The sequence below is a fragment of the Hirundo rustica genome, chromosome 1 (genome assembly GCF_015227805.2).
Source record: "Hirundo rustica isolate bHirRus1 chromosome 1, bHirRus1.pri.v3, whole genome shotgun sequence".
Classification (NCBI taxonomy): Eukaryota; Metazoa; Chordata; class Aves; order Passeriformes; family Hirundinidae; genus Hirundo; species Hirundo rustica.
The window spans coordinates 38,161,653-38,189,632 of NC_053450.1; the positions used below are offsets into that span (position 1 = coordinate 38,161,653).

Below are 27,980 nucleotides of genomic sequence, written 5' to 3' on the forward strand. Positions count from 1 at the left end.
GTAAAATATTTGACAGCTTGTAATTTATTCTTATATTTAAAGTGCACTTACATTTATTGCAGAATATCTAAACTGCATTAGAGGTAATTTATGGCAGGGATCCAAACCAAAATTGACCATATCAAACTATGGCTTTTATATAATCTCTCAGTGAACAACAAGAAAAAAATATAATTTCCTCATGATTTAGTTCTGAAAAAGGCTTTTTATTGTTCTTGTTTCATATCAGAACTTTGTTTCTTTTGATGTATTTTTCAAATTCACACACCTAGTAGATCAGAAAATACTCATTCACTTCTGCTGTATTGTAAGCAATAATTATTTAGTAATAAATAGACATTATATGTATATTGTGCAAATGAAGACTGTAGAGGGTCCATTTTGTGGTTTTTTGTGATCTGTTATAGGTATTCATATAGATCATGTGTCTCATACTTGGATACTTTTTGGCTGGTATTCTTCAAAAAGTGATTTAAAGGAAATGCAAAGCTAATGATCTGTTATTGTGGGGAACTCTCCTACTACATTGGAAATCTGCTCTTACAAAATCAAGCATATGGTAACATTGCAACCATATGTTGACTTTTATATTTAGAAAATGCATAAATATGATACAACCTTTATAAGTTTCAGTTTATTTAATTTTGACCGATAGGGCTTAATTTTCAAATGGAATTGAATGCACTGCTTCCCAATTGTGTCATATTGTTGTATTTGCTGAAAAAAAATCAATGAGAGTTATTAGTACAATGTGAAAAATATTTCCTGTAATCTGTGTGTGTGTACACACACCTCCTAAGCTTACACAGTGATGAATAGAGGGAGGAATGCATCTAACAGCCCCTGAAATGTGTTCCCCCTAGAATGTGTCTTTTCCTAACTGTAGAATCTTAATGACTGTATGGCAGAGATTTACATGAGATGTGCGATATATGAAAGATCAGTTTGAATGCTTGGTCTCCTTTTTTGCTGTATTTTTCTTAGTGAACTTCCAAGCCCATTACATTATATCATAAAAATAATTTGCCTTACTGTTGCCCTTATTATTAACCTTCCCCCTACCCATAAGCTTTATTTGGGTTTTTTTTATTATGCCTCTGTAGACCTTGTAGAGAATCTTTGTCCATGTTTACTAGTTCATTTTCAGTGTTATGTCAAGACTTGAAAAGCTAAATATAACTTAATGTATATTCAATTTTGAGTCCTTATCTGAATGTGTTCTTGTGGAAAATAGTTTTCTCAGAAAATGCAAAGTTGCATGCCTTCCACCAAGGAATGAAGAATCAAGACAAGTCAAGGAAAAATTGATTAAAAATAGTGGCTTAGATGTGTCAAGCAAAATAATTCTCAGTTCCCACCATAAAACCACACCATGATTCCTTACTCATTTACTTTACTTAGGGTGTGTAATGGTTCACACAAGGATGAATGCTGTAGCAGATACCTCAATTCCTATTGTGCAAATTCCAAACATAAGTGCTCCCCGTGGCTTTCTTCAGAAAACGTTAACCAGATTAGAAGAGGAAGAATTTCACCTTCCCTCTAACAAGCCCTTATCCCATCATTCATAATATGTTGCTTGAAATTATAAGACATATATTATACTTTTAGTAACTATCTTTGCAACCATTTCTAAGTTATCTCCTACTTTGGACTTCCTTCTACCTAAAGTGATCACACTGGTTGATTTCTGTTTTTATCTGAATATTGGAGCATGTATTGAAAATAAAAATATACTGCTGGAGAATGCAGAGGATCTGATGGGAGGTGGAATGACCAAAAAGACACATACAACCTTCATGGCAGCCTCCAGATTTGGTTAAAGAGTAACAGATACACTGCAGAATGGTTAAATATTAATACAGTGCTTCCTTATAATTAGACCAAAATTTTGTAATCACTTAGATTAGCATAATTCACTGACTTCAAGGTCATTAATTGGAGTTTATTTGTTTAATATGAAATAATGCAATTTCCAAGTGAACTTTTGTTATGAACAATATCTTTCAACATCTTGTTACAACTTTTCACAGCAATATTATTTTTTTACATAAGTAATTCCACATTTTCTGGAGCAACAGGGGAAAAAGAATTCTCTAGCCTCATGTGACTTTCCAGAGATACACCTTTTCTGTTTTCCATGTGCTTTATGGGCTTGGTATGTCAGCTGGCATAGGCAGGTAGAAGTATCAATGATGCACTAGCTTCAGGTAAGCCAGTCAGGCTGTGAATGTATACCTGCTTTACCTATATTGCAATTTGGGCAAGCAGTGGCTTGTGATTGCAGAAGATTGTCCAGAAAATATAAACTGTGTGGACAGGTTTAATTTTTTTTCTAGTAGAGATGGGAAATGGATGAGCTCTATGAAAAACTTCAATTTTTTTAAATGCCATTTTCAAATCAGGGAACTTGGTCAGTCAATAGATACACCATGCTTACAGTAGTAGTCCTTGTCTGTAGGTCCTGAGTGATAGGAGGCAGGAGCTTGTCAATTGACTGTAAACTCTACTTAATTGTAATGATCTGAGAGACTGAATTTTTTATTCTTATACTTTGGTAGCATAATTCTGATGTAATGCATACTTGTCAAATTCTCTTTTAATCCCATTTTACTTCTGTGAAAACAATGATTTCTATAGGCCTTTGGTGAGCTATATCCAATAGTTTGAGCATCAGAGGTGGATAGCCTGTGGTTGTCCTGCAAGCTTCATTTGCTGTGCACAGGCACAGCATGGTATGCCAGGCACAACCAGTGTAAGGAGGATTCCAGCATCTCGATCATATGATAAGCTCCTGTCAGCAAAAGATCTTCTGTAGTGATATACTGCTTAAATTTGACAATGAACATAGATTGTGTAAATCACACTGGTTTCATTGATTAGAGTCTGAGAGTGCATTAACCTTCCTTAAGGCTCCAGAAATCACTTTCATAAATGTGAATAGTACAAGAAAATATTAGTGAAGCTTTTCATGGATTAGCTCTTTGTTAGAGAATAAAGTATCTTTACACATACAGATATGAAAGCGAGTTTTACATGGAAACTTTTTTTTCCCTCCACTGAGCCTTTGTTTAATATAACCCTGTGAAGGTTAATTTTCATTTACGTTTTTCAGGGATATAGGGACAAGAAACTTTGAAAGACATCTTGTGTTATGCCAACTATTAATTAAAGCAGTACTCTGATTGGGGTGAGTTTTCTGTGTAGAAAAGAAAAGTCCAAGTTTAGAATTTGAAAGTGATTCCCACAATTACTTTAGGCTTATCACTGTAAGGGCTCTAAAGAAATATGTTTACAATTTAAGGGATTTAGAACTGGTTTTGTTCACATTTAATGTGTATCTTCTGATTGGTAGTTGGACTTCTGTGTCTTAACAGTATTGTGAAAATTTTTTCCCCATGAAGAATGAGACTCTCTTTCTGCTTGAGGAAATAAGTGATTTACTCTGGTTTTGAGCTTCAGGGCCAGTGCCTAATTTTCTTTTTATCGCATTCTTAGTTCCATAGTAAGCAATTTCCTTTGGCTTCGCTGAACTGAAATTCTTTGGGTATCGTAATTATAAACTATACATTATGACTTCCTACATTTATTTTTAAAGAGAGAGATTATAGCATGTAGTTTTAGACTGCTTTTATTTTATTGTCTGTGAGTTTATTAATGTTTGTATATGTAGAGTCTTCAGCTGATAGACTATCAACTGAAAAAGAGCCAAACTTTATATATACTAGAATTCAAAGGCACAGTATAAAGTTGCCAAAATAAAATTGCTAGCACACCTTAATCACATTTTTATTACATCATACTTCACTCTAAGAAACATATTTTCAACCAAGTTTTATATGAAACAGATCAAAGTATCTCATAGCTCTGCAAAAACTCATAAATTGGGTGCAAATTATCCTGTAGCAATTCAGGAGTCCATTTTGCTTCTAAGCATTGCGCTAAATTGTTTCTTCTTTCACTAACAGTCTGAACTAATAAATAATGGGTTGTATTTGTGGGCAGGCTTGCAATGTTTTCATGCTGCAGTGCCATCAGCCTGTCCATGGATTGACTGCAACTATGAAAATTCTTCACTTCAGAGCTCCTTTTTCAAGTTTGAGTCTGCAGGCAGTGCTACATAAAATGCCTGCATCCATATCCCACAGTCTGACCCTCTCTTTATTATTTCCTGCTCTTGGGAAAAGTGGCACATGCACAAAACTGTCACCCTCAAACAAGGGAATCCTTTAATACAGCAGGCAAAACACGGGATCATGGACTCTTCATAATCCCTAGCCCTGATCACCAGAATAAGCAGAGAGCTGGGATTCTGAAGTGGTTTCACAATGCCTCAGTGATGCCATTTCAGCTCCTCAGGGAAGGAGGGCACAGAGGACACCTGGTCCCAGAGACAATTAATGCACACTTTACCCCATCCCCTTCACTTTGTGGTGTTGCAGTGTTTGGGGTTTGGATCACAACTTTGACATGTCTAAAGTTTGATACATTTGCCCTCGAGTCCTTTTATACTTTGCAGAAGAAAAATATGCAAATCATATAGACAGTCCAGCTGGTCTGTCATGGAAACCCACTTCCAGAGATGGGAAATCAGCTCTATTACCTGTCTTCCTTCTGTTTTCATCTTTTGTTTCGGTCCCCAGGCACAATGTGGTCTTTCCTACCCAGGTTTGCACCCTCCTTTAGTCCAGCTTTCATGCCAGTCTTTCTGCAGGTGCTGTGCTTGCAGTAGCCATCATCTGCCTACTTTGGGGATGCCCAGCATGAACACAGGAGGGGGTTCAGGAACCCATGGGGGTGATGTTCTGGGTCTGAGAACTAGCTTACCCTGTAAGTAGGAGGGGAATATTATTCTTCAGGCTCTGCCTGTCTTTGGACAAGACAAAAAAGTGCATTTTCAAAGGTACTCAGATGCAAAATGGAAGGACTGTTCATGCAAATGGGTCTAGAGTTAAATGACTGTGAGTGTTGTTAAAATTGTCCATGTTGTTTAACTGAGGCACAGTGACCGTGGAGTGAAGACACTGCAGACTTCTTCAGTTCATCCACGTTACTTTTCCATCTGGCAAGGATATTTATAAATTCCTGAATTTATACTGCTCTGGAAGGTATTCTAAGTAATGTTCCTTTTTTTGCTACTGAAGTAGCTGTATTTCACTGATAATTTACATTTCCATTAACAAAGCATGTTAGGCCTTAACTCATCTTTTCCATATACCCCTCAAAATGGCTACTGGAGTCCAAGGGGTGCTGAACACAGAAAAAAAAGCAGAATTTAGTCAATATTTGCAAAACACTTTGGAGTAGTTGAGCATGAAAAACGTCATATTGGGTAAATATTAATTTCATTCTGAGTTAAATCCTGAAATCTGTACTTCAAATGTTCATAATTTCTGAGCTGACGCAGATATGTGCATATGAAAAGATTTTGTTTGGACTAAGTTTGCTTGCTTGCTTGTTTATCCTAAATGAAGTGAAGACTTTTTTTGTTTTGCTTGGCCGACGGGAAAAAAAAGCAACTTCTGGTTTTCTTGTTTTCTGTCTGAAAAGTACAGGCCAGCACAGAAAAGAAAATCAAATTTGAGTTTGTTGATAGTAAAGAAGGACCAAATGTCCCATATTTTGATATTTAATACCATGGATTTGCCTTTTAAGATCTGTTGTTGTTGTTGTTTAAACCAGATGTAAGCCTAACTGCTTTCTTCTACCCTTTTCTGGGAATTTATGCATCTCAGTAGTAGGACTGTATCATAGTGGTGATGTTACATGCTGGGGATGACTGTATTTATTTCATTTTTATTATGTAAAACTTGCAGATTAAGTTGAAGTTGAGGCTGTAGTAGCCATCACTGGAAAAGTGATATGTATTTTGCCTCAGACCACTGATTAAAGAGCAATGGAATATATTTGTGTTTAGCTATCAGAAAAAACCCCAAGTGATTCCTGATAGTTAAATGCTCCTGAACCACCTTTGTCTAGATATCATAGCTCTCAGCTAGAAACAGAGAGTTGGAGAGAATTATCATGTCCAAAAACACACTAAGGAGTACAGGACCTTATTCTCCCTTTTCAGGTCTTTCCTATCCTTCCACATCTCCCCTTTTTACACAGTCTGCAGTGAGTGTATCATTTATCGGTTAATAAGTTGTCTGACAAGATAGCCACTTTGTACCTAATTGTTCAGTTTATTTATGTATTATTGATGAGCCTAGACTTGAACTCTGCTTTCCTTAGAGACTGTGTGATAAATCTGTTGGCTAATCCTATCTAAGGAACTGAATTACCTGCTGTAGCATAATACATGACATTGCTTTTGCTGTGTATTCTTAAAAAGGAGCTGGTTATACATTTCTAATAAACTGTATTTAACAGTAAGAAATAACATCACATACATATTTCACATTGCTGTCTGGGTTAACAAAAGATCTTCAGCGATGCACTGTAATGCTTAAAATACTTCTCCAGCTTTTAAATCAATGTTCTGACTATTTTAGCCTGTAAGGTTCTGGCTCACGTAGCCAGAAAAAATTCTGAGCTGCAAAATCTTGATTATGAGTAAAGCTATTAGGTATGTCAAAACACTTGTGTATTGCTAATATGATCTGATAATATTGGAAATTAATCACCTTATACTTTTTAAGGCAGTAGTTACTATTTCAAACAAATGGATAAAACACCAAATTAATTTTCTATCAAAGCATGAATTTAATGACGGCACATATCCGTACTATGTTATTATTTCTGAACTTTTGACTTGTAGGCACTGACATAAGGAAAATTGGGGAGTATTACATGATCTGTAAAGCACAGGAAGAAGCAGTGATACTGTATGACTAGGAATTTATGAATACAGATATTAAGACTAAGGAGCCTCTGCAAAACCCTGAGTCTCTTAATACTTCTCCTAGAAGAATATCGCGGAACAGATTGTTGCTGACACCAAAAAAGGCTGTGTGCTGAATGCATGAGCCCATGTAATGGCTTTCCTAAAAATGAGAAAAAAAAAAAAGAAAACTGCACCTCAATAAGAGTTAAATTTTCTGAGACTGATCAATTTTAGTCTTGAAAGCAATTGGATTATACCAATATAGACCCAGACCAGTGTCCTGATATCGGCCCCATCTGTGATAAGGTGTTATATCTGAATTACATTCAAATCAAGGACATTTTGCTCCATCAGGAAATACATGATTTTTTCAGCATTGCCTTTAAATGTGGGAAAGGAAGGAACCAAATATGGGTTTGGAAGTATTTATGTAGCTGTTGTGTTTCTGCTGAAGTTGTATATCTAAAAATCTGAGTACAATTTGCCCATTTGATTTTCTTTGTTCCCTCTTTACTGGTTTGGCTTGGAGGATTTTTTGCCTAATAAACACAGCGTTAAGTTGTTCTATATTGGGAAAGTTTTGTTTGGAAATGAGTTTGACTAAGTGAAGAAAGCTTATTCTGTGTATGCACAGCAGAGACATAATCTTAGGCATGACCATTGAAGCTGTAATTTTTAGAGGATTCCTCCATAACTTTAAAACTGTCAACTTGCATTTCAGTCTTCAACAAAAAGAACACATTTAAACAAAAAATATTGAAGCTATTTATTTCAAGTTTAATGTATGCTAATTTAATGGTCTATAGGCATAAAACATTATAATAATTTTCATCAGATGTTTTATCAAATTCTGAGGACAGTGTATTAATATTTCAGTAGCTTGTACAGAAAGGTGAGAGAATATAATATGGAGCACAAACATGATAAGGTCTATTTTCCATGGCATTACTGTTATAGAGTATTTTCATTGGTTAATCCAATGGCTAGAGTCTGACTAGGCTATGAGGTTTCTGAATTTAAACAACAATTATTGTACAATTGGGTAAAACAGAAGCAGATATTGTGATGCTGTGGGGAAAACAAAACATCAAAAGCTATTAAGAAACCATTTTTTATATTGTAAAAGCATAAGAACAGCTCCATCAAGCTTTAATCACATTGTTATAATACACACTTTTAAAAAATTATGTTAGCTCATTAACAGGGGTTATAACATAGTTGTTATAATTAGAGTAGGCTTAACAAATACTGAGTTCTGCTTCTATTTCAGTGCACTAAAGCACAGGCTGTGCTGTGTGAATCATTGGATTATCTGTATTTCAAGAGGTTTGTTTTTACATTGGTGTCATGATCCAGTTCAAAACTGCTGACACGCACTTTGCAAGGGCTTGCTACTTTAATTTCAGCCAAGATGAGGGAAGCCTGTGTCCACCTTGTCCATAACTCCTCTTTTAGCCATGGGGTTTAGCTTACCTGTGTCTCTCTGGGCAACTACAGGTGGAGAATCACTGCCAGTGAATCAGAGCCCTGGCTGGCCATGGTAGGTGGTAAAAATGAAGCACTTCCCTCCTGTCTCTGCATGGCCAGTGTAACAGAATTCAGCTTGTTTCACTGCATTCAGGGGCTTCTGAAGTACATCACGCTGCAAATTTTGAAGTGACACAGACTTGCCAATATTAATTTGACAAGATGGCCATTGCCAATTTTTTTTCTCTTCATGAGAGGAATTTCTCAGGGTCTGAAATTATTTCTGCTCAAAGGTAGAAAGACTGATACCAGTAAATTATGTCCTGTGAGTTAGAACACTGCACTAGATGTGAGAGAGATGAATTCAAGTCTTCATCAACAGGTATTTTTAGGAAGTTGACAGCCGCAGAAGTGATAAGGGAAGACCCAGCCTGTGGCCTTGATGTACGACTCATGTGTGAGGGAGTGGCAGAGTAGGACTGAAACAGTTTCCCACTGTGCTACTGTGTGCTTGAACTGCCACATTCTTCTGGTGAAAGTGTCTTTTTCATTTCTCACGCAAATGTTTAAAAGTCAGCTTCATCATAAGATTTGTCTTGAAAATGCTTTATTTGAAAAAAACAGAGCTCAGACTTGGGCCAAAATCCGTGGAGCTTAGGTCTTCACTGTTTGTCATAGATCATGGTATGTACCCTAATTATTTGGAAAATTTCCATACTACTGCATAAATCAGGATAAGCTTTCAAATATTTCATTTATTAAGGGTTGGCAAAAAACAAAGCATTTTCTAAATAAAGTGTACAGGAAGAAAGAGGTTGATGCATACCCAGGCTCTGGATCAACCCTGGGAATAGAGAACCTGTTCAGGATTATCCATGACTAATTGGAGCACTACATTCATTTCGGACAGCACATGAGATGGTGAAATGGACATCAGTAAAGGGAAGCACTTAAGCGATTACAAATGAAGAAATGCTTGGAAAAAAGCATGTTGCCAGAGAAGGTTAAAGGAATTTAAAATTGGCTTTCTGAAGAGGAGGACAGAGTATCTCTCTTTGTGTTCTCAAGGGTTAGTAAAAGGTAGAAGTCATTAGTCTCAGCAGACTGGAGGGGTGGAAAACTGCCTTAAGATAAAACAGCAGAATGGCTGATGAGTTTGAACCAAAACGGGAAAATGCATGAATGCTGGAGTTGTAAGGCAGGAATTGGCAATAAGGTTTTGTGGATGTTCCATGAATCTTATTCTGCTGGTTTTGGGGGGATGGGTTTGCCTGCTTGAGGAGCTTCCTCCCAGCTCTAATGTGACTGTCTCATGCTGATATGCATGGCCTCCTAGAAGGAAAACAATCATGGTGCTGGTAATGCCAGGTTTGAGTAACTTTTGCTATCTGATTTGCTGTGAGGAGTGTTCAACACTAATAGATTCGTAGTGTATTGGTGGGAAAAGCAGCAGCCAATGCCAAGCATGGCACCTGTTCTTCAAGCAGGAGAGCGGAGGAGGTGGGACATTTTTTGTCTTGAGAAGGTTTTGAAAAGAGAGTGACAGGTACAACTGTAGCTTTATATTTTAGCTCTTTACCTTCAAAAAATTAGAAAAAAATGAAATATATTTGCATGGACTTGTCTTTTTTTCTGTTAAAAAAAATCAATTGTATAAAGGAAACACTGTTGCAGACTCTTTTAAAAAGCTATTATGAGTGCAACTTGGCAAAATAGAAAAGATGAAAACAGTCATGGAATAATTTAGTCATAAAATGAACTTGAAGGTCAAGTTTTATCTTAAAAGGTGTAGAGAACACTTAGAATTTTTGAGAACAGATAAGTGATCTCACATCAAGGACACGTCTTCACTGAAGCTGGTAAGAAAAAAAAAAGTGAAACAACTTTTCCTCTTCTGCTTTTGAGTAATATTTTGAACATTTCTAACCACATCTACTCCCAAATGACCTATTTTAGGATAGAACTGCAAAGTTCTCTACATTGCTCTGCCAGGGTATCTCAGTTTGATCTGTAGACAATCCTAGCAAGGGAGTAAGTCAAGCTACAAGCCTTGTCAAGGTTCTGAATCTGTTGCAACTCTAAGTGTAAAAATCCATGTTGGTTCAGATTCTTCTTATAAACTTTCATGGAGCTCCCTCTTCTTAGTTGATGCAGACAGAGAAATAAATGTGCGATATTCTTAATGAAAATAATCCTGTTGAAATTAAGGAAGATGGTCATATACCAGAGTAACTGTGGATGGAAGTAGGATTGTCCACATAGCTGCCACAGTAGCTGTTTTGGTAAACTATGATTGTATATCAGCCCTATAACACCCTTGTCATTTAACAGATGTCCATGTTTTCCTAAATCCTTGCAATTAGTCATTTCTGCTATGACACTCTCCAGGTCTGAATTAGTTCTGTCTAATGGGATCTCATCAGACTCTGCTAAATAATTTGATTTATCAGAAATATAAGCTGATTTTTTCATCTAAGTTTGGTACATAACTAAATATTTTATTCCTGTTTCTGTAAATATCTGAGCTCTTGGGTCCTATTTTATCACATATTTGAATGGGTGCTTGATTTTAAGTATTTTCACATTGTCATTCCTTTCAACAGGGTAATTTTAGTACGCATTGTACATATGATCCAAATGACCTCTTGCATTAGTCTAGAGTGCATATGTTCCTAGGTGAAACTATTTAAAATACGATTTTAAAATATGGCATAGGTAAAAAAAAAAAAAAGAAAATTCTACATATGCCATGTGTTTTTTCCCGCTTACTCTTTCAAACATAACTCAGGCAAAGTTGTTTATTTATCTGGCAATTGTCACCTTTATTTGCTTCTCAAGATCCTCTTTCATGGAATTTTCAGAATGGCAGTGGAATCTTGCTTGTGTTTTTTTTGGTGATGTGGTTCTACCCCTTTTTATTTTTAAGATTCTGCAGTACAGAAGGAAGTGTACTTACCCATAGGAACTATATGCATCCTATTCACTATAAATAACACAGTAGATAGAACTCTGTCCGTGGATCCCTGCGATATTCCAACTGTACTCAGGCAAGGCAATGGTTCTGTCCTAGTTGTGGAAAACTCCTTGGCTATCGTCCATGGAACCTCTCTCCAGCACAGGGGTTTCTCCATGTGGATATATAAAAAATGCTTTTTAGTCATCTCTTTGCTCTCTCTAGATCCTTTTTATTAAGCTTTCCTGTGTTTCATTACATAATCTACCACTTTACACAATGAGGCAGAGATGAACATTGACAAAAATTACTCTGAAACTCGAAGAAGATTCCTATTCCCTTACCAGTCTACTGGTTCCTGATCCAGTTCCTGTCCAACTGGCAATGACACAATTCCCTTCACCTTCCATGATGCAGGATCTTACCTTGTAATGAAACTGACCAGGTCTGTTGGTGTTGGAGAATGTTACCAGCCTACCAGGTTAAACAAATTTCCTCAGCTGCCGTGGGCAAAAGAAGAAGGGTCTTATCTTAGTTGTTCAAACCTTTCCACCTTGTCACCCAATTTTCCCAGTGGGTGTCTACATCTATAATTTAGTGTGAATTGAGTAAAATAATAACAAAAGCACTTGTTACTTTGATCTGGGTATGTTTATTTAATGAGTGTTCAATATGCAAAAAATAGCTGAGCATAGGAGCCCAGACCACAGTTTTCTGGGTTTATTTTATTTTACCTTATTTTATTTATTTTTAGGTTTTTTATTATTATTTTATTATATTTTATTTACAGACTGAGGTTAAAAGGAGCAGAAGCCCAGCTGGGAGAGTTCACAGTTCATCTCTGCATGTTCACTGTCTTCCATTTAAATGTACACAAAGGACTAATACAGTACCCGCTCTCCCCTGGGCTGTCTTTGATACACTCTGCTGTGCCTGGACTCTGCCACTCCTCCCATCAGTCTGATCCTACTTCTTTTAGCCCGCTGTGCTCAGCACTGTAACCTCATTCAGCTAGTGCTCTGCATGCAGGCTAACAACTTCAAGGCTCTGTCAGGCATTGACACATGCAGGCTCCAAGCGGGAAGCTAAACACTCCCCTTCACCTTTCCTGCAGTTTCACATTAACCTCTATTAAGTGCAGGAAAAACACAAATGCTGTAGTGCCATTATTCAGGTTTTAACTACCAGAGTATATTTAAATATTCAGCCAGCTCTCCACCTATGAGAACATAGTCAGCAAACACTGTCTCCTCCCTTTCTCCCAATGAGAGAGGTAAATAGTGAATTAGCTTGAGGAATGCAATGGTGGTAGGTCCAGGATGGGCATTTATGACACAGGCATGAAAGTCTGAGAGAAAACTTTGACAGCACTGTGTGCACTTTTTTGAGGCAATAGCAGCTGTTATAAATGGAAAGTGAGACAAAAATCATCTCATTTGAGGAGCAAGCAGTGTATTTACAAAACATTTTGTCTTTGAAAGCCAGGTGGTAGAAAAAGGCAGTGCTAGTCTGCAAGCCCCTCTCACACTTGGATTCAAGCACCAAATGGGTCCAAGTCTGCTGGGTGCTGTGGGCAAAGAGAGTTTTGTGGCTGTTTCTGGCTTTTTCTAAGACAGAAAATGTCTGACAGCGTTTCCTTGGGAAGCAGCACCCTCATTTCCTACTCGGAGGCTGCTGGCAGCGCTCTCACACACCTTGTGGCTGCCCTTAAGACTGGGCTGATTCCTTCTTGACTGCAATCTGCCTAGTCATACATCACTGTACTTGGACCACATAAAGACAACATACCCCGAATTCCTGGTTCAGACTTCAGCAACATGGAAGAAGATGAAAGGACCAGAGACGTAAAGGATTTTCCTAATACTTAGTTCCATCTCCTCTCTATTGCTTGGGTCATCAAACTTTCTGCATCCTGGAGGGCTCCTAGTGTTCCAGATGGGTCAGGGCTCCTCCAGGTCCTGCCAGTCTGCACTAATCACCTCTCTTTGACCATGGAGGGACATCCAGCTCTGCAAAGAATTTGACTTATTTTTGCCATTTAGGTATTTTTACCCAATCTCATGGTTTTTTAGTACAGTCCTCTGCTGATAAACAAGGTTTATGGAAGGAAGGAGGGAAGACGGCAGAACGATCAAAGTTGATAGTACTAGATTGTTTTTTGACAATTTTCCTGTGATAGTCCTTCAGTGAGGTGTCAAGCTTCTTTCCTGGGAAGGGTGCCTGTCTGGAATTCATTACTGTAACCTGTCTTGAGCAAATTTAAATGTGTTCAAGTACAGCATACAAAATGGAGTTCAGGAGACAAAATGGAGTTTCAATTTAATACAAGTGTACCACTTAGCCAAACTGTGTCAAGAAAGGGATTTTCCATTGTGTATAACGTTTACAGAGCATCTCTGTTTTTTATCTTTAATGGTTGCCATAACAAGATCAACCGTTTCTTTAGCAGAGCAATTTGATGATTTATATTGTATCCCATGATTATTTTAGTCTCATTTCAGCAGCTCTGAGTAAAACTAAATATCACTTTTTGTCATCAAGCAACATGAGATATTATCCACCCTTGGCATTTGGTTTAAAATAAACAAAATTACCTCGTTTTAAAGATTTTTTCAGGATTAGTGGCTTTTAGATAATATAAGTTACAAATTATATATATAATCTGTAAGCAGTAAAATCACTAAATCACTAGAAATAAATAATTGTTTTGCACAATGCTATTGCAACTTCTTAAAATGAACCATAAAAAATTGTGCTGGGGTGCCATCAGAGTAAGGTAAACTGTTGTTTAATGATATAACTAAAATTTATATTTAAACCTAAATCTATCTTCCAGTTCAAATCTAAGATGAGAGATTTTTTTTTTATTTAGATTATGTGATTAATAAACACAGGCTTTGAAGATCTGTAAGGCTGTTTAAGAAATCAGAATGTCAAGTCCAAGTGGCAGTACCCAGAAGATGAACTTATTAAACACAGCAACTTCCACCAATATCATCTCTCCCCTTGCTTCTCCTCCTTTAATCTTTACATTTTAGGATATCACTTTTGGGATATATTTGTGAACAGAACGTTGTCCAAAGTTGCTCCCCCTCCACACCCCTGTCCCAGGCGTGCTTTGGCATCAAAAGCCATTTGGGTTCATATTCCTCGTGCTTCCCTGCTCACACTGCAGCTGGACAAGATGCAGTACTGTGACATTGTGCTGCTCTTCAGTATGAACAGGAAAAACTTCATTCATGTGCTTGATTTTTTTTTCTTTCACGTAGCTTGTGTGACTATGTGCCTGAAGAACTTAGGGCAGACATCTATATGTATTGCATAGAAAGAGACTATGCAATAGCAAAGAGATGTTACGTAGCAAGAAGACGGAGGTAGAGGGCAGAAATGCCTGTAATCAAGATGGCCCAGCTGATCCTGGCAATGGAAACAGAATGACTTGGTATAGAAGAGGGTAGCTGAAGTGGAGGGGTGAACAGGAAGCTGGGCTGAAAGCTGGTTTAACGTGTGTGTCTGTGTGGTAGCTGTCATCTCAGCAAGCTACATGAAGCTAATGCAGATATTCACCTGCACTTATAATCGCTGTATGCGCACATACAGTTACCAGTATATAAATATATACCAGTATGTAAATATATTTTATTTTCAGTTATCCTCTTTGGCTCTTTGGTTCTCAAGCCCTTCTAGCTTCTTCTGCCATCTTGCACCCTCCTTTTTGTATTCCAGTTTTGTGTCCATGTAGGAGATCAAATTAACATTCTCTGCATTGCTGTCACCATGAGAATTTTTTTGTCTGTTCAACCTGTTTATAGTATCTTTGGGACGTAGTCTACGTAGGGTGTTTTTAATTTAAATCACATTAAGAATGAATAAAAAAAATACTATTCTTTCAAACTTTGCTACTTCATAATCTTTGTTATAAATGGTGATAAATTTTGCTGCAATTTAAATGGAAAGATGAAAACAGGCTTCCTGGTTGTACTTTATGTGACTCTGGTATGATGCCGTGTTAATGGAAGGCAGGAGCCAGCCTTGGATCCCTTAAAACAGCTTTACCACTCTGGGCATTTGCTAAACTCTGTTATACCTCTCTCATCAGTTACAGTCAGTCAGTGTTTATGTAATTACATCCTCAGCTTCTATGAGGAAATTGTATTTAATAACAGCAGTTGGGTAGTTTTTGGATATTGGTCGCTGAACATTACAACTTGTCTTACAAAGGGTCATTCTGAGGGGGCTTCTAACTGGCCGTGCCATTTTATTTATAATAATCCTTTAAATAAAGAATATTATGCAATCCTGAGTTTATATTAGAACTAGCTCCCAGTTATATTTCTTTTCATATTACAATGCGGTCATATTCTTCGTTTGCTCTCACCCAAACTTCTCATGCAGTTATACTTTAATGTGAAAAGAAATGTTGTCAAGAGTAGTTATTATCACACCCCAGAATATTGTATTAGCATTCACATTTAATAGATTAAAATGAAAAATTTTGAAATCTGCTCTTAATGATACTGAGGGATCTTGGAGACACATTGGGAAGGCTTTATATGAAATGTCATATGATATATATACATCATACATAGGTTCATAAAAGACAGTTCATTTAACTGCCTGCCTTTGTGTTTCATCTGTTCTGTTGGGATGAATCATCCATGGGTTAAGTGATGCTTGTGCAATTCCTTTGCTTGAAATCAAGTACAGTGAATGGCAGGAAAGCTTAGGGAATACAAGCTGAGTTTGCCAACCTGAGAATGGTAAGTACAATAAGACAATTTTGGAGGCATAGAGTATAACCTAGAAGAAAACTCTGGTAATCGAAGACATTTTTGAGCCATATCTGCTCGTCTTTAGACTCACTCTGATGTAGACAGGTTGCTTGACCTGCTGTTGCGTACATCACCTTAATTGTAAAGCTGAATTCCAGGTGGATATAGCATGAATTAAGGGGTCCAGATGAAGAGTTGCCATGTTGAGAGGTGTCATGCTGCAGAGCCTGCATGTTACAAAGCAGTCTGTTAAAGGTGAAATGATTCAATATATTAATTTCTGGGGTTTAGGGGTGTATTTTGGAAACTTCTAAACAGATGGGAAAAAAAATATGAGTAGAACTTTCCATTTGATCCAATTGTTGGCATTTTTTCCTTAGTTTATTGGTTTTATGTGGGATTATCATGTTTGGGCAAAGTGAGCATTGTATCTGTGCCGTATCACTTTTTCTGAACTTTTTATTATTGAAGGCTTGTGTACCTTTTTTTGTAGGGATGTACAGAGCATCTCTATTTTGCACTGCTTTTGTAGTTGGGAAAGGGGATGATGAATAATCAAATCAGCATTGCAGTAAATATTTTGTTTTATTCTGGTATACAAAGATCATATTTTCAGTCTTTTATAAACATTTTAGTAAACATTGAGAGCATGAAAGAGGTATCCCCTGGCAATACCTGCTGTACAAAATGCATGTGTATATGCTTCATCCTTTGAGTTTATGGGTGTTTTTCAGGCTCATAGCCAAAGTCTTAGGAACTGCCAAGTAGCCATGCATCACACTGCACTGGACTGAGGGCAGATAATTTAAACAGCCATAAATGTAGTACAAATACTAACATGGCAAGAGTGTTGTTGTCAGCTGATGCATTACAGTTCACAATCTGCATATATAAACACTACAAAAAATACACATCCCATCAAATCTTGCTGACCTGTATAACCTATTACAGAACATCTTGCACATACTTCTGACAAACAGATGCTAAATATTGCAGTGACTAAACTCCATACTTGAAAATTGAAGAAATTAAGTAACAAATCAGACAGCTGCTGGATATTTTTAGATGTTAACAGGCCACTCAGATTTTACAAACATTATGCATGAATATATTTTTCTGAAAACTTACCCTAGCAAATTAATCCAAAAATGTTGCAGAAGGTAATTTCTCATGTAAGGTCAAAAGGCCACAAAGTTTAAATTTATGCATATTTTTTCTGTTTTGGTTTCTCTGAAATTTGCTCGCATAAAGCCCAGAGACCATGGTGGGGAAAAAAATATTTCAGAGCTAGAGGGCCACAAGCAGCAAACAGGGGAGGCTGAGATCCAATATCCTATCATGCCAGGGGGACCACTAATAGCAAGGCACTGATTAGGTAGGCAGATAATCCAAGAACAACACACAGAATTATAAAAATTTCAGTATTCATGGAAAAATACCTTAGGGAAATTATTCAAAGAATGCAGATTTGGTGGTTGTAAGCTTGGGAGCAAGGACAGACAACCAAACATTCAAAAGAGGGAATTATATGAAAGACTGGTATACTTCATAAAGATTCTGAAATTATAGTCTCATACATTATGGAAGACAAAATAAATGGAAATAAACCTTGACTGTATCTAGCCAGTAGGCAGAAAAGAAATTTCTTCCTATTCACTGCAACTAAACACATGCAACACAGTATTTGAATTATAGCAAAGCTTGCAATGTATCACAACAAATATATGAAGATAACGAGGGAAAGTTAAAAGAGGAGACTCAAGGAATGATGGTTTCCAGGGCAGATAGGATTCCCATAACCAGCAAGTGTTACTACCCTGTCCATAGGGTTTCTCATAAATATGATAGGCATTGCATCTGTTCTGAAAAAGATATCAAACCTCATTTCTAAAATGTCTGAGAAATGATGAGTTTGCTGTTGACATAATGCTTAATTACCTCCTAAAGTAGGAACTTATATCTTATTTCAGGGCTGAATTTCTGTAACTCCCTTCTTTCAACCCTAGATCTCATTATACCACCGTCAGGAAGGCTGACATCTTGCTATCAGACATCTTTCCAGGGTGTAAGTACCAATCACAGTGATCAAGGCACCTTTCAGCCTTTCGTCTGACAAGCTGTGTAAGTTGAGCTCCTGTAGGCCTTGCACTGGAGTGCTTGCTTTCCAACTACTGGCTGTGAAATCTCTCTTCAGAATTTCACCTGTCCGTCAGAGTAGAAGCAGCAGTGCTTTCTTTCCCAATCCAGATACTAAATTTTTTTCTCCAAAACTTTACTTTGAATGCTTATAAATAAGAACATTATTGAATGAGAAAGCTAAAAGAAATGGTACATGTCAACAAGAAACAAAGAAGGAGCAAGCATCAATCTCTATTTTATGATCTAATCTAACTCCCTCTATTCTGTCAAAATTTGGAAATACTCTGTTCCTTATGGCAGACCTGTGTCTGTGGCATAGTCCTTTCCCTCCCACGAACCTAGGACTTCTGACAGGTAGTCTGTGACTATTAAATAGCTCTGGCCAAGAAGGGCAGACCATCAGCTGCTGTGCCAGGAGCTGACACTTGTTCACATTACTGCTGCTGTTACAAGCCTTGTAGCCTCTGGCAGAGAAAGAGGATGAACAGCTGGAAGCCAAAACGTTTTCAGCCACCTCAGCAAAAATTGGTAGACCTATCTGCTAAAGCCACAGTTTAACTTTGCCACCGTGGGCTAGTTGAATATACTGCACCTTGCAGATGGAATATCTCCAGAAGCTCAGCACTGATCAAAAAATGCCCATGGGATATTTCATGGGCATCTTCTGTAGGAGAAATCTCAGTAGTAGGGACTTCTTAAAAAAGCTGCTATGTCATGCAAAACAATGGCTGATGTCCAAAATATGTCACTCTAAGCATTCACACAAGGGGTCAGGTGCAAATTATTTCAAACAGACCTCATAACAGCTGGAAATTTGTGGTTGACGACTTCAGATAGGAATTCCTGCTGTTGTTCATTTCTACTTAAAAGGTTTGAAAAGATTTTCCGCAGCTCCTGAGCAGACACTGGGACTATCATCACCCTGTTGGCACGGCCACTTGAGTGGGTGTGATGAGAGTTCTGTGGCAACATTTTCCAGACTATGTAAGAAATCAGTAGTTTTACACTTCTTTGTGCTAGTACAGGATGAGGCTTCAGATCTGACAGTTTTTCTCCATCTAGACCTTCAGATTTTAATCAGCTCCTTTCTATGACATTTCTGTTACTTCTTAACTGCAGTTGAGAGAAGAAAAAGAAGAAAAAAAAGTAAAAAAAAAGTAAATAAGCTTTTTATATATTGTATATATTTCCAGGAATGGTATTTATCATTTACAGATGGTTATTTTTGCAGTTCTGATTATGAATGTTTACTTTATTCACACATCAAGCAAGCTATCGTTTTACACCATACGGACAGGAGGTATACTCTTTCATACATTCAGATGTCTGAAAGCTGTCTGAAAATGTATTTCCCACTTTCTGATATGGGAACATTTCAGTTGTAGGGGGTTTAATTTGTTTTGAAATTTCAACTCTGGTTCTGCTCAAAAGCTAAAGTTGGAATCCATTAAGATGCATTTTAGTGCAGATTCTGTTCTCATCTTCCTTTTCTCAGTAAGTGTGCAATTCACTTAGTACTTCATTGCAACCAGCAGCAATGTGTATACATGGTGCACAAAATGAGGCATTTTGTTTTAAAACAGATTGCAGATGAAAGGAAACCATTCATTTCTTCCTTGCTAGCTGTAATTACTAGAGCGCTAATTACTCCAAATCACTGACATCCAGGGTCAATAAGGATGACAACAGGAACATCAAAGACAAGATGCACACATGCAATTACAAGTCTCTAAAACCAGGCTGTAATATTATTTTATAGAAACTGGTTTTTTCAGTCAATGCTAAAAAATCAAGTTTGCTGAATGTTTACTATTATTTCCTTTGCAGTTTGACGGTGAGAACATGTATATGAGTATGACAGAACCGAGCCAGGACTACGTGCCAGCCAGCCAGGTGGGTTAATTAATCTTCTCTGCCTTGTTTCAAATTGTAATTAAAAAAATTCAAAGAGTTGCATTGCAAATGAGTGGCACTATCAGTAACTGCTGCAATCAGGAATAATCATAATTTATAAACAAAGCATTTAAGCCTTGTTTCCAGTTAATGAGATAGAGCTGATAAAACACCAGAGTTGGCGTTTGTTGAAAGATACTACCTTGTTTCCTCTCCAGAATGCAAGCAGCTGTTTTGCCAGCATGATCTTTCCTAAACAGTTGTTTTACCTTCAGGAAATAAAGTCTTTACAGGTGCAGGTTATTTGTTTATCTGACTGCAGACAAGTTAATCATTATAAGCTATACATGTCACAAATAGCTTTAATTATTGCTCATAGAGCAGTTGAAGAATTGCATTTTTAACATTAATCCTGTGTCTGAGGAACGTTGCTATTATGGCACAATTAGCCGTGGGGTTAAGGCAATGACAGCCTTCTGTAGCTTACAGGCCAGAAGGCTTAATGTGATGTGCGTTCTTTAAAGGTGTTTTTGAGCTGTTTTCCTTTTGGGGAATTATAAGCGCTAAATTTTGATACTGGATGCATATTAAAAAATCTTCCACCTTTCTGCTTGAACCAAAAGATCCTGTATATTTCTAAGAATTACAAATTTTAATTATTCCTTAAAAAGCAAAAATAGTTTTGAAAGTTTCGGGTTGTCTGCCTGTTGCTACATCTATATGTAGGGGGGAATTTTTCATTTACTTCACGTGTTTCAGTTTGGCTTTACACCAGTAAGTGGTGGGGATAGTGCTGCAGATCAGTTAGACTGAGTCAAAAATTGCCATGAATAACCAGACTTGTGGTCTATGTCATGCAGTATTTCAGACCAGCAGTGTCTGACATGACAGAACCAGGAGGCATTTGTGTGAGACTCTCATTAGGAGGGAAATAAGTTTGCATGCACGGTAATTGTGTTCAGATAAGCTGGATGTAACTCAGGAATCAACAGCTTTAGAAAGTGTGCATTCAAAGCTAAATCTCTTCATGAAGTAGTGTTGTTGAGGTACACAGGTTCATTGGGGGCTGGGAAGCAGGAGGTTGTTTGAAATGAGTACGTGGTTCAATCAAAAACTCCGTCTTAAAAGTGTTCCACCATGTTGCTTTCCAGCTTTCTGTTGAAGTCACTCTGAAATACCTTTGGAGACCAATAGTTCTTTGCATTTAGGAATTGTGCATGATTGAACTCATTCAGCTAAGAACCCTCCAAGATCCAGAGGTAGTTTAGAATAGAACTGTTTGATTAAAAAATGAAAAATTGTATTATTAATTTTTCTCTAACCATTAATCCAAGAACTATACTGACAAGTTTTAGTATTACTATTAGATTAAAGCAGCCTAGTATCATCTCATTTTTGCCTTAAGGGTTTTGAAGTGCAAGGGCTAATTGAATTTGTTTGAAACAGTAGAAATACAAACTCTGAGAATGATTGCTGTTATCAGGCAGCTGCTACCTTTCAGAGTATCATTATGTCTGTCTTAAATAGTTTTGAATAAAGAATTGCAAATCCACATTATACATCAGAATTATTTTTCTTCTGTTGATATTTTTGTACTGCTTATGCATGTAGTTTAAATAATTTAAATGGTATATTGAAAAATTAAGAGTAAAAGTTTTAATCTTTTATGCAGTTTCTACATGTGCTAACAAGGCCCAGATTCTCGGATATATTTATGCATCTAACACTCACTGGTTGCAGTGAAATTAAGGTTCTTAAAGTACATTTAAAGAGCCAGGCCTAAGTATTTTAAATGCAAATGACTTTGTCTTCAAGGAAAAAAAAAAAAATCTATCAAATGTGACATTCCCAAGTTCAAAGATATCAAAAAACCCTGAATTCTTACTAAGGGCTGGAACAAAAAAAAGGCTTGCAGACTTAAAATCTGACCATGGCAAAGCTGAACTCTGGGGATATCTGGTTCCCAGGTAGAGCTCAAAACCCAAAGGCCACCTTTCTGTCCTTTGCTGGGGGATCCATGTGGCAAGAAGCAGCTCAATTGCCAGGCAGTGTGTTTTAAGTTGTTACCATGGGTGCACCAGTCCACCAGCCTTCTGTGCCTGGTTGGGAGTAGCTGTCAGCCTTGGGCTGTTCACAATCTCCCTTCGCTTGCTGGGATTTTCTCCTGGTGCTTACACTGTCGCAATGGTTTTAAGTGAATGCACAGAATTATAGAATGGACTGGTTGGAATGGACGTTAAAGATCCAGTTCTAACCCCCATGTCATGGGCAGGGAGCCTTCCACTAACCCTGGTTACTGAGAGCCCCACACAGCCTGGCCTTGAACACTTGCAGTTATGGGAAGTCCACAACTGGCAACTTGTGCCAGTCCCTCACCATCCTTATAGCAAAGAACTTCTTCCTAATGTCTAATCTAAACCCATCTCCTTCAGCTTAAGGCCATTCCTCGTTGGCCTATCACTGCAGGACATTGTAAAAAGTCTCTCTCTAGCTTTCTTGTTGGCTCCCTTCAGGTACTGGAAAGATTCTCTAAGATCTCCCTGGAGCCTTCTCTTTTCCAAGCTGAACAACCCCAGCATTTTTTAGCTTGCCTTCCTGCCTTCGCAGGAGAGGTGTTCCAGCTCTGTGTGGGCTGGAGCATATGTGGAAGTCTGTAATAATAACGGTATTTGAGAGAGAAAAAAAAAAAAAAAAAAGAAAAAAAAGGAGACAAAACAACTTCAGTGAGAACGGGGAGAACAGGAATATGGGGTGTGATGGAAACTTGCCTCTCAAGAGCTTGCAACTGTGAAAGGAGCCTTCCCAAACATGTTCCTGACATAGACAGCTGCTAGTCGTTCTTCAAGGGAACTAAACAACTCTTCACTGAGAGTATCTGTGAGGTCTTCACTGACTGTAATGGGGTGGTGTTCCTTTCTTCAGCATAAGTATATGGTGGTCAGCCAGAACTTGTGAACTGACTACCATTTCAAGATCCAGTCTGGTGGTTAATACTGGAAAAAGCTACAAAATTTCTTGCTCTGAAAACAAAGTGTGAAAGACTGTGTAGCTTACAGGGCTAGGGAGAGGAACAGTAAAAGATGCAATTGTGTTTTCTGACCATGGTTTTAAGAGTGTTTCTTCATTTTCCTGTCACTGTTACTGGAGGTCAAATGCATAATGCCATAAAAAGAGAGGAAATGTTCTCTCTCAGATGACAACATAGTTGTTCCAATCAAAATTTTGTCTATTTTGCACCTGTGCTCATGGGTCTTGCCATTGCATGACCTCAGTGAGAGGAATGCAGTCTCCTTCCCACCCTTAATAACTTGGCTGTTCCCTCACAAGATCAAGGATAGGGGTTGAATCCTGTCAGAATGAGGAGTGAATTAGTTGCTCGGCTTTTCTTGATGCATTCACATCTGTTAACTAAAACATGAATCCCATATGTAAGGAGATACATAGTCCCATCAGAAACCTTTATTCAAGCTCTGGTCATGCTGACTGAGTCAGACACAAGCATCATTTTCTAATTTCAGAGTCTGACAGAGCTTATTTGGGAAGTGGGTTGGCAGACTGAGTCATGGTATGTAACACCAAGGACCAAGGGGTTTCCATTTGGCTATCTTCAGAATAAGGTACCACAGAGGCAGGATTGCTGGAGTCCTGATATATGCTGATGAGCACCTCAGTTCCCTCTGTTTACTCCAGTGTTCATATCCAGAAAAACGTCACCTTATATTATTTTATGGGTTTTAATCAATTTATACCCTTTAGGCTAACACAAATAAAAGCTCAGCCATTGGACAGGAAAAATACAGTTTTGTTCCTTTTGCCATATAACATCAAACATCTGCATAGTTTGGTAATCCAAGACAAGTTGCCTCACAGCATCCCTCAACAATAATTATAATTTCTGTTCAATTTTCAAATCAGTACATGCTTTGGGACTTACAGTCCAAGTTGCTAAGTAGCAACATATGGCTCACTACTGTTCCTGTGATGTTGCTGCAAGCAAATAGCATAATTCTATACTTGAAATGATTTTTACAGAAAGCCAGTGCTGGAACTGAGCCAGAAGAGTAAGTATACAGTAAAAATTAATGATATTCTTTTAAACTGTCCCAAAAGGCTGTTTGGCAATGTTGTCTCTGTGTACATTTTATATATGTGCGTAAGTACTGCATTTTTCGTTATAATATATGTAGTACAGGATGCTACACTGAAGGCATCTCCTAAATGAGTTATACCAGCCATATTAACAAACATACACAGTAAAACTGTGACATTCTCACTACTAATTGCACATGGATCTGAAAGTATTTATCATTTTAGAATAAAACTATGCCAACTGATCTGCATTTGAGATTCCCACCAATTATTGTTTTCTCCCCACACCTATAGATGAAATCTTGGACACAAATTACACTTTATGTTATTCCTCCTCCTATAATTTGTGGGCCATGCACAGCATTGAATTATATTGCTTATTTTACATTTCTTCCTAGTCACAATATGGAATGTAACTCAGGACTCTGTTGCACAAAGCTTTAATACATTTGTGGCCTTCCTGAGGCCTGATAAATGTTAAGGTTAATGAGTGCAGCTGCCAAATTCCCTGCAAGGTGCAAAGGGAAGGGATGAGAACAGGCCTGGAGCTGATGATTTGGGGCAGTACCCCTATTGTCCCACTGGGAAGAAAAGAACTGAGGGAGAGGAAGGAATACTATTTGCTCAGAGATGTTATTTTCCTGCTTCCCAGGGCTATGCCAGGGAGATCTCTCTAAAATATATCTGCTTGCTCTTTGATAGAAGGGGCACCTGTAGTATCGAAACTGTTTTGTTCTGTACTGCTACAGGGTGAAATAGAATGGAATGACATCCAAAAGAGTGGTTTTTCATATGAATGTTGCCTTATGCACATGGTCCTACATACAGCCCTAATGTATTTTTTACATTTTTATACCATAATTTCTTAGATTAGTAATGACATAACTATTGCTCATGTGAAGTAGGGATGGATAAATGCTACATAATAGCTTCCCTCTCCTGCTCTGTATTGGTCCTTCCCTGTAGGTAGGCTAGAATTCTAGGGTACTGCCAGAAGACACAGCTCTTCAATCTTGTTGCCTCCAACAGTCTCCATCAGCAGGGCAGGAGTTGTCTACCTTGGGAAGGATTGAGAAAAAGTAGCATTCTCAGATGGTGAATCATTCCATGGTCCCATGTATCCATGGGTACCTATTACTGTGACCTGAAGTCTAGAGCAATCCTGCCCAAAAGTTGGAATGCTTTTACTTGTTATTTGAGAGGCTGCTCCACAGTGAGAAGGCATTACCTCCTGGGCAGTCTGCTGGCTGGCAGCAGTCCAGGGCTGTTTTGGACCATATTCTGCCTCCCTCTTCCTGGTCCACTGTCTTTTAATTTAAAAAATAGGTTATCAGCAGAAGGGAGTCTACTGCTTGGTCCTCCGTTTCTCTGAAGTAGTCTATAAATGCCACGTTAAAAAAAAAAAGGGGTCATAGGTTAAAATGGCCTTAAGGAAAAAAAATACCAAGCAGGCCTTTCAGATCCTGAATGAGTGGTTAAAGGTAGATGTAATTTTACCCTGCCTTTCACTTTTGTGTAAAACATAGTCTTTTAATATTATCTTAACATCAGGCAGAGTCTGGAAAGAATTGAATCCCTGATAAAAATATATCAACAGTTGCATTAACAAGGCTATGTATATATATTTATAGATATACATCTTTAGAATCACAGAATGGTTTGAATTGGAAGGCATCTTTGAAGGTCATCTAGTCCAGTTCCCTGCCATGAGCAGTTGCATCTTTCACTAAATCAGATTGTTCCAAGCCTCATCCAACATGACCTTGAAAACTCCTGGTGATGGGACACACACAGATTCTCCGCACAATCTCTTGCAGTGCCTCACAGTAAAGAATTTCTTCCTGTGTCCAGTCTAAATCAATCCTCTCTGTTTAAAACTGTTGCCACTTGACCTGACACTACAGGACTTCTCCATCTTTCTTATAAGCCCCATTATAAATTAAAGGTATTATAAGGTGTCCTCAGAGTTTCCTCCAGGCTGAACAATCCCAACTCAGCCTTTCATCATAGGAATGGGGTGCTTCAGCCCTTGGACCTCTGTGATCTTCTCTGGACCCAAACCAACAAGTTCATGTTATCCTGTGCTGATGACCCCGGAGCTGGATGCAGCACTCCAGGTGGGGTCTCTTAAAAGCAGAGTAGAGAATCCCCTCCTTCATCCTGCTGGCCATTCTGCTTTTGATGCAACCCGGAACACAGTTGGCTTTCTGGGCTGCAAGTGCATTGCCAGCTTATGTCCATTATGTCCAACTTGTCATCCATCAGTGTCCTCAAGCCCTTCTCCACAGGGATGTTTTATATACTATGTATGAATGTCTTTAATGCACAGTATATGAACATGTACTGTGTATATTTTCAAGGAGTTGGGTTTTTTTTTTTTTGGTGTTTTTTTGTAATGAAATACCTTAACTTTTATAAAAATAGAAGTCAGAATCAGGGCCTCTTGGCTGGAATTTAAGAGCTTTTACAAATTTCACATTAAAGATATAACTCAGGTGAAATACTTTTATCCTTTTTTACTCAAATTAATTTTAGTCTGTTATGTTCAGTAGGTTTGGAACTTGTACTCTGACCAGAAAAAGAAATGTATACGACCTACTTATCTCTGAAAAATGAGTTACTTAAACATGCCTTAACTCAATGTGCCTTTCATTTAATGCCTATTCTGTAGCACATGCTGTATAAAAACACTAAAGCGGGCAAAATCTAGTCCCTAAGGATCCTAAGCCAACATACGCATAATTACAGTTGTATAAACAAAAGTGTCCCTCTCCAGCCTTCAAAAATCATTAGTGTGGTTCTGTAAAATTGAGATCATATCAGAAACCTCAGCAAGTAAAACAAATTTTTCAGCATTCTATTTGTCTTCTGTGTGTGAAATATTGCACTTATAATTTCTTTACAGCCATGTGGGCAGAAAACTTTTTAATGAAACAGGTTTGGAGGGTAATTGCCTAGCTATAGAATTTGGGGCTTTAGAAGATGTCAGATAGTGCTAGAGTAATGTTAAAATTGTGAACTTGGCCCTGTTATATACACAGTGATTCTGTGCATTGATTTCTTAAGTATATTTCTTAAGAGTTGCAGATGAGAGCGAAGTAAACAGTGTGTCTTGTCTTAGTTGTGGCATCAGTATGATAGCAACTTCAGTGATAGGCCCACAATAAATCAATAAAGTAAAAATAACAAAAGCTATTATTTTACCATGAAAAAGGTAAACAGAAAATCAATCGTCAAATGATGAATTCTCTGTCCAAAAGCCAGAGGTATTTTTTCACATATCACAAGAGAAAAGGCACTGCCTTTTGCTGTGCATGTCATGACACAACTTTCTGTTTAATGAGCAGCCAGTATAAAATATCCTTCAAAATGTTTCCCTCTGCTCCTTCATGTACAACTTTTTTAGCATGTGAAAACAGATTACAGACATCATATATTTTAGTTATGTAGTTTCCGTTCCAGGAAACTCTACAGGTCAGCAGTGTGGATGAATTATGGGATGTAACCATGGGAAATGTTAAAGGCAGTATTTTTCAACTGAGCTTCACATAAAATGAACCTTTTTCGGTCCATAAAATGTCTGGAAGAATTACGTGAATTTGAACTACAAATTAGACCAATTACTTTTATACTGTCCCTTTTGGCAAAGGCTGCCACAGTAGAGTCACTTTGACCTGCTGACCCCTGACCGAATAAAGCGATAAGATGCCAGTCTTTGATTAATCTAGTTAGTTTTACAAAATCTGGCATCTCAACAAGCCCAAACTAGTTACTCAAACCAGTCTTCAATGTAACATTCAAATGATCACTCTCTGGAGTCCCAGAGGTATTCATTACAGAC

At 37.8% G+C, this 27,980-nt stretch overlaps 1 protein-coding gene across 2 annotated transcripts in view; it reads left to right on the forward strand.

Moving 5' to 3' along the window:
• TOX (thymocyte selection associated high mobility group box) overlaps positions 1 to 27,980 on the forward strand; it is a 218,314-nt gene that overhangs the window by 93,986 nt on the left and 96,348 nt on the right. For both annotated transcript variants that reach the window (XM_040084983.2, XM_058423505.1), the window contains exon 2: positions 19,985 to 20,050. In XM_040084983.2, coding sequence (XP_039940917.1) covers positions 19,985 to 20,050 — 66 coding nt within the window. The remainder of the gene's footprint in view (positions 1 to 19,984; positions 20,051 to 27,980) is intronic.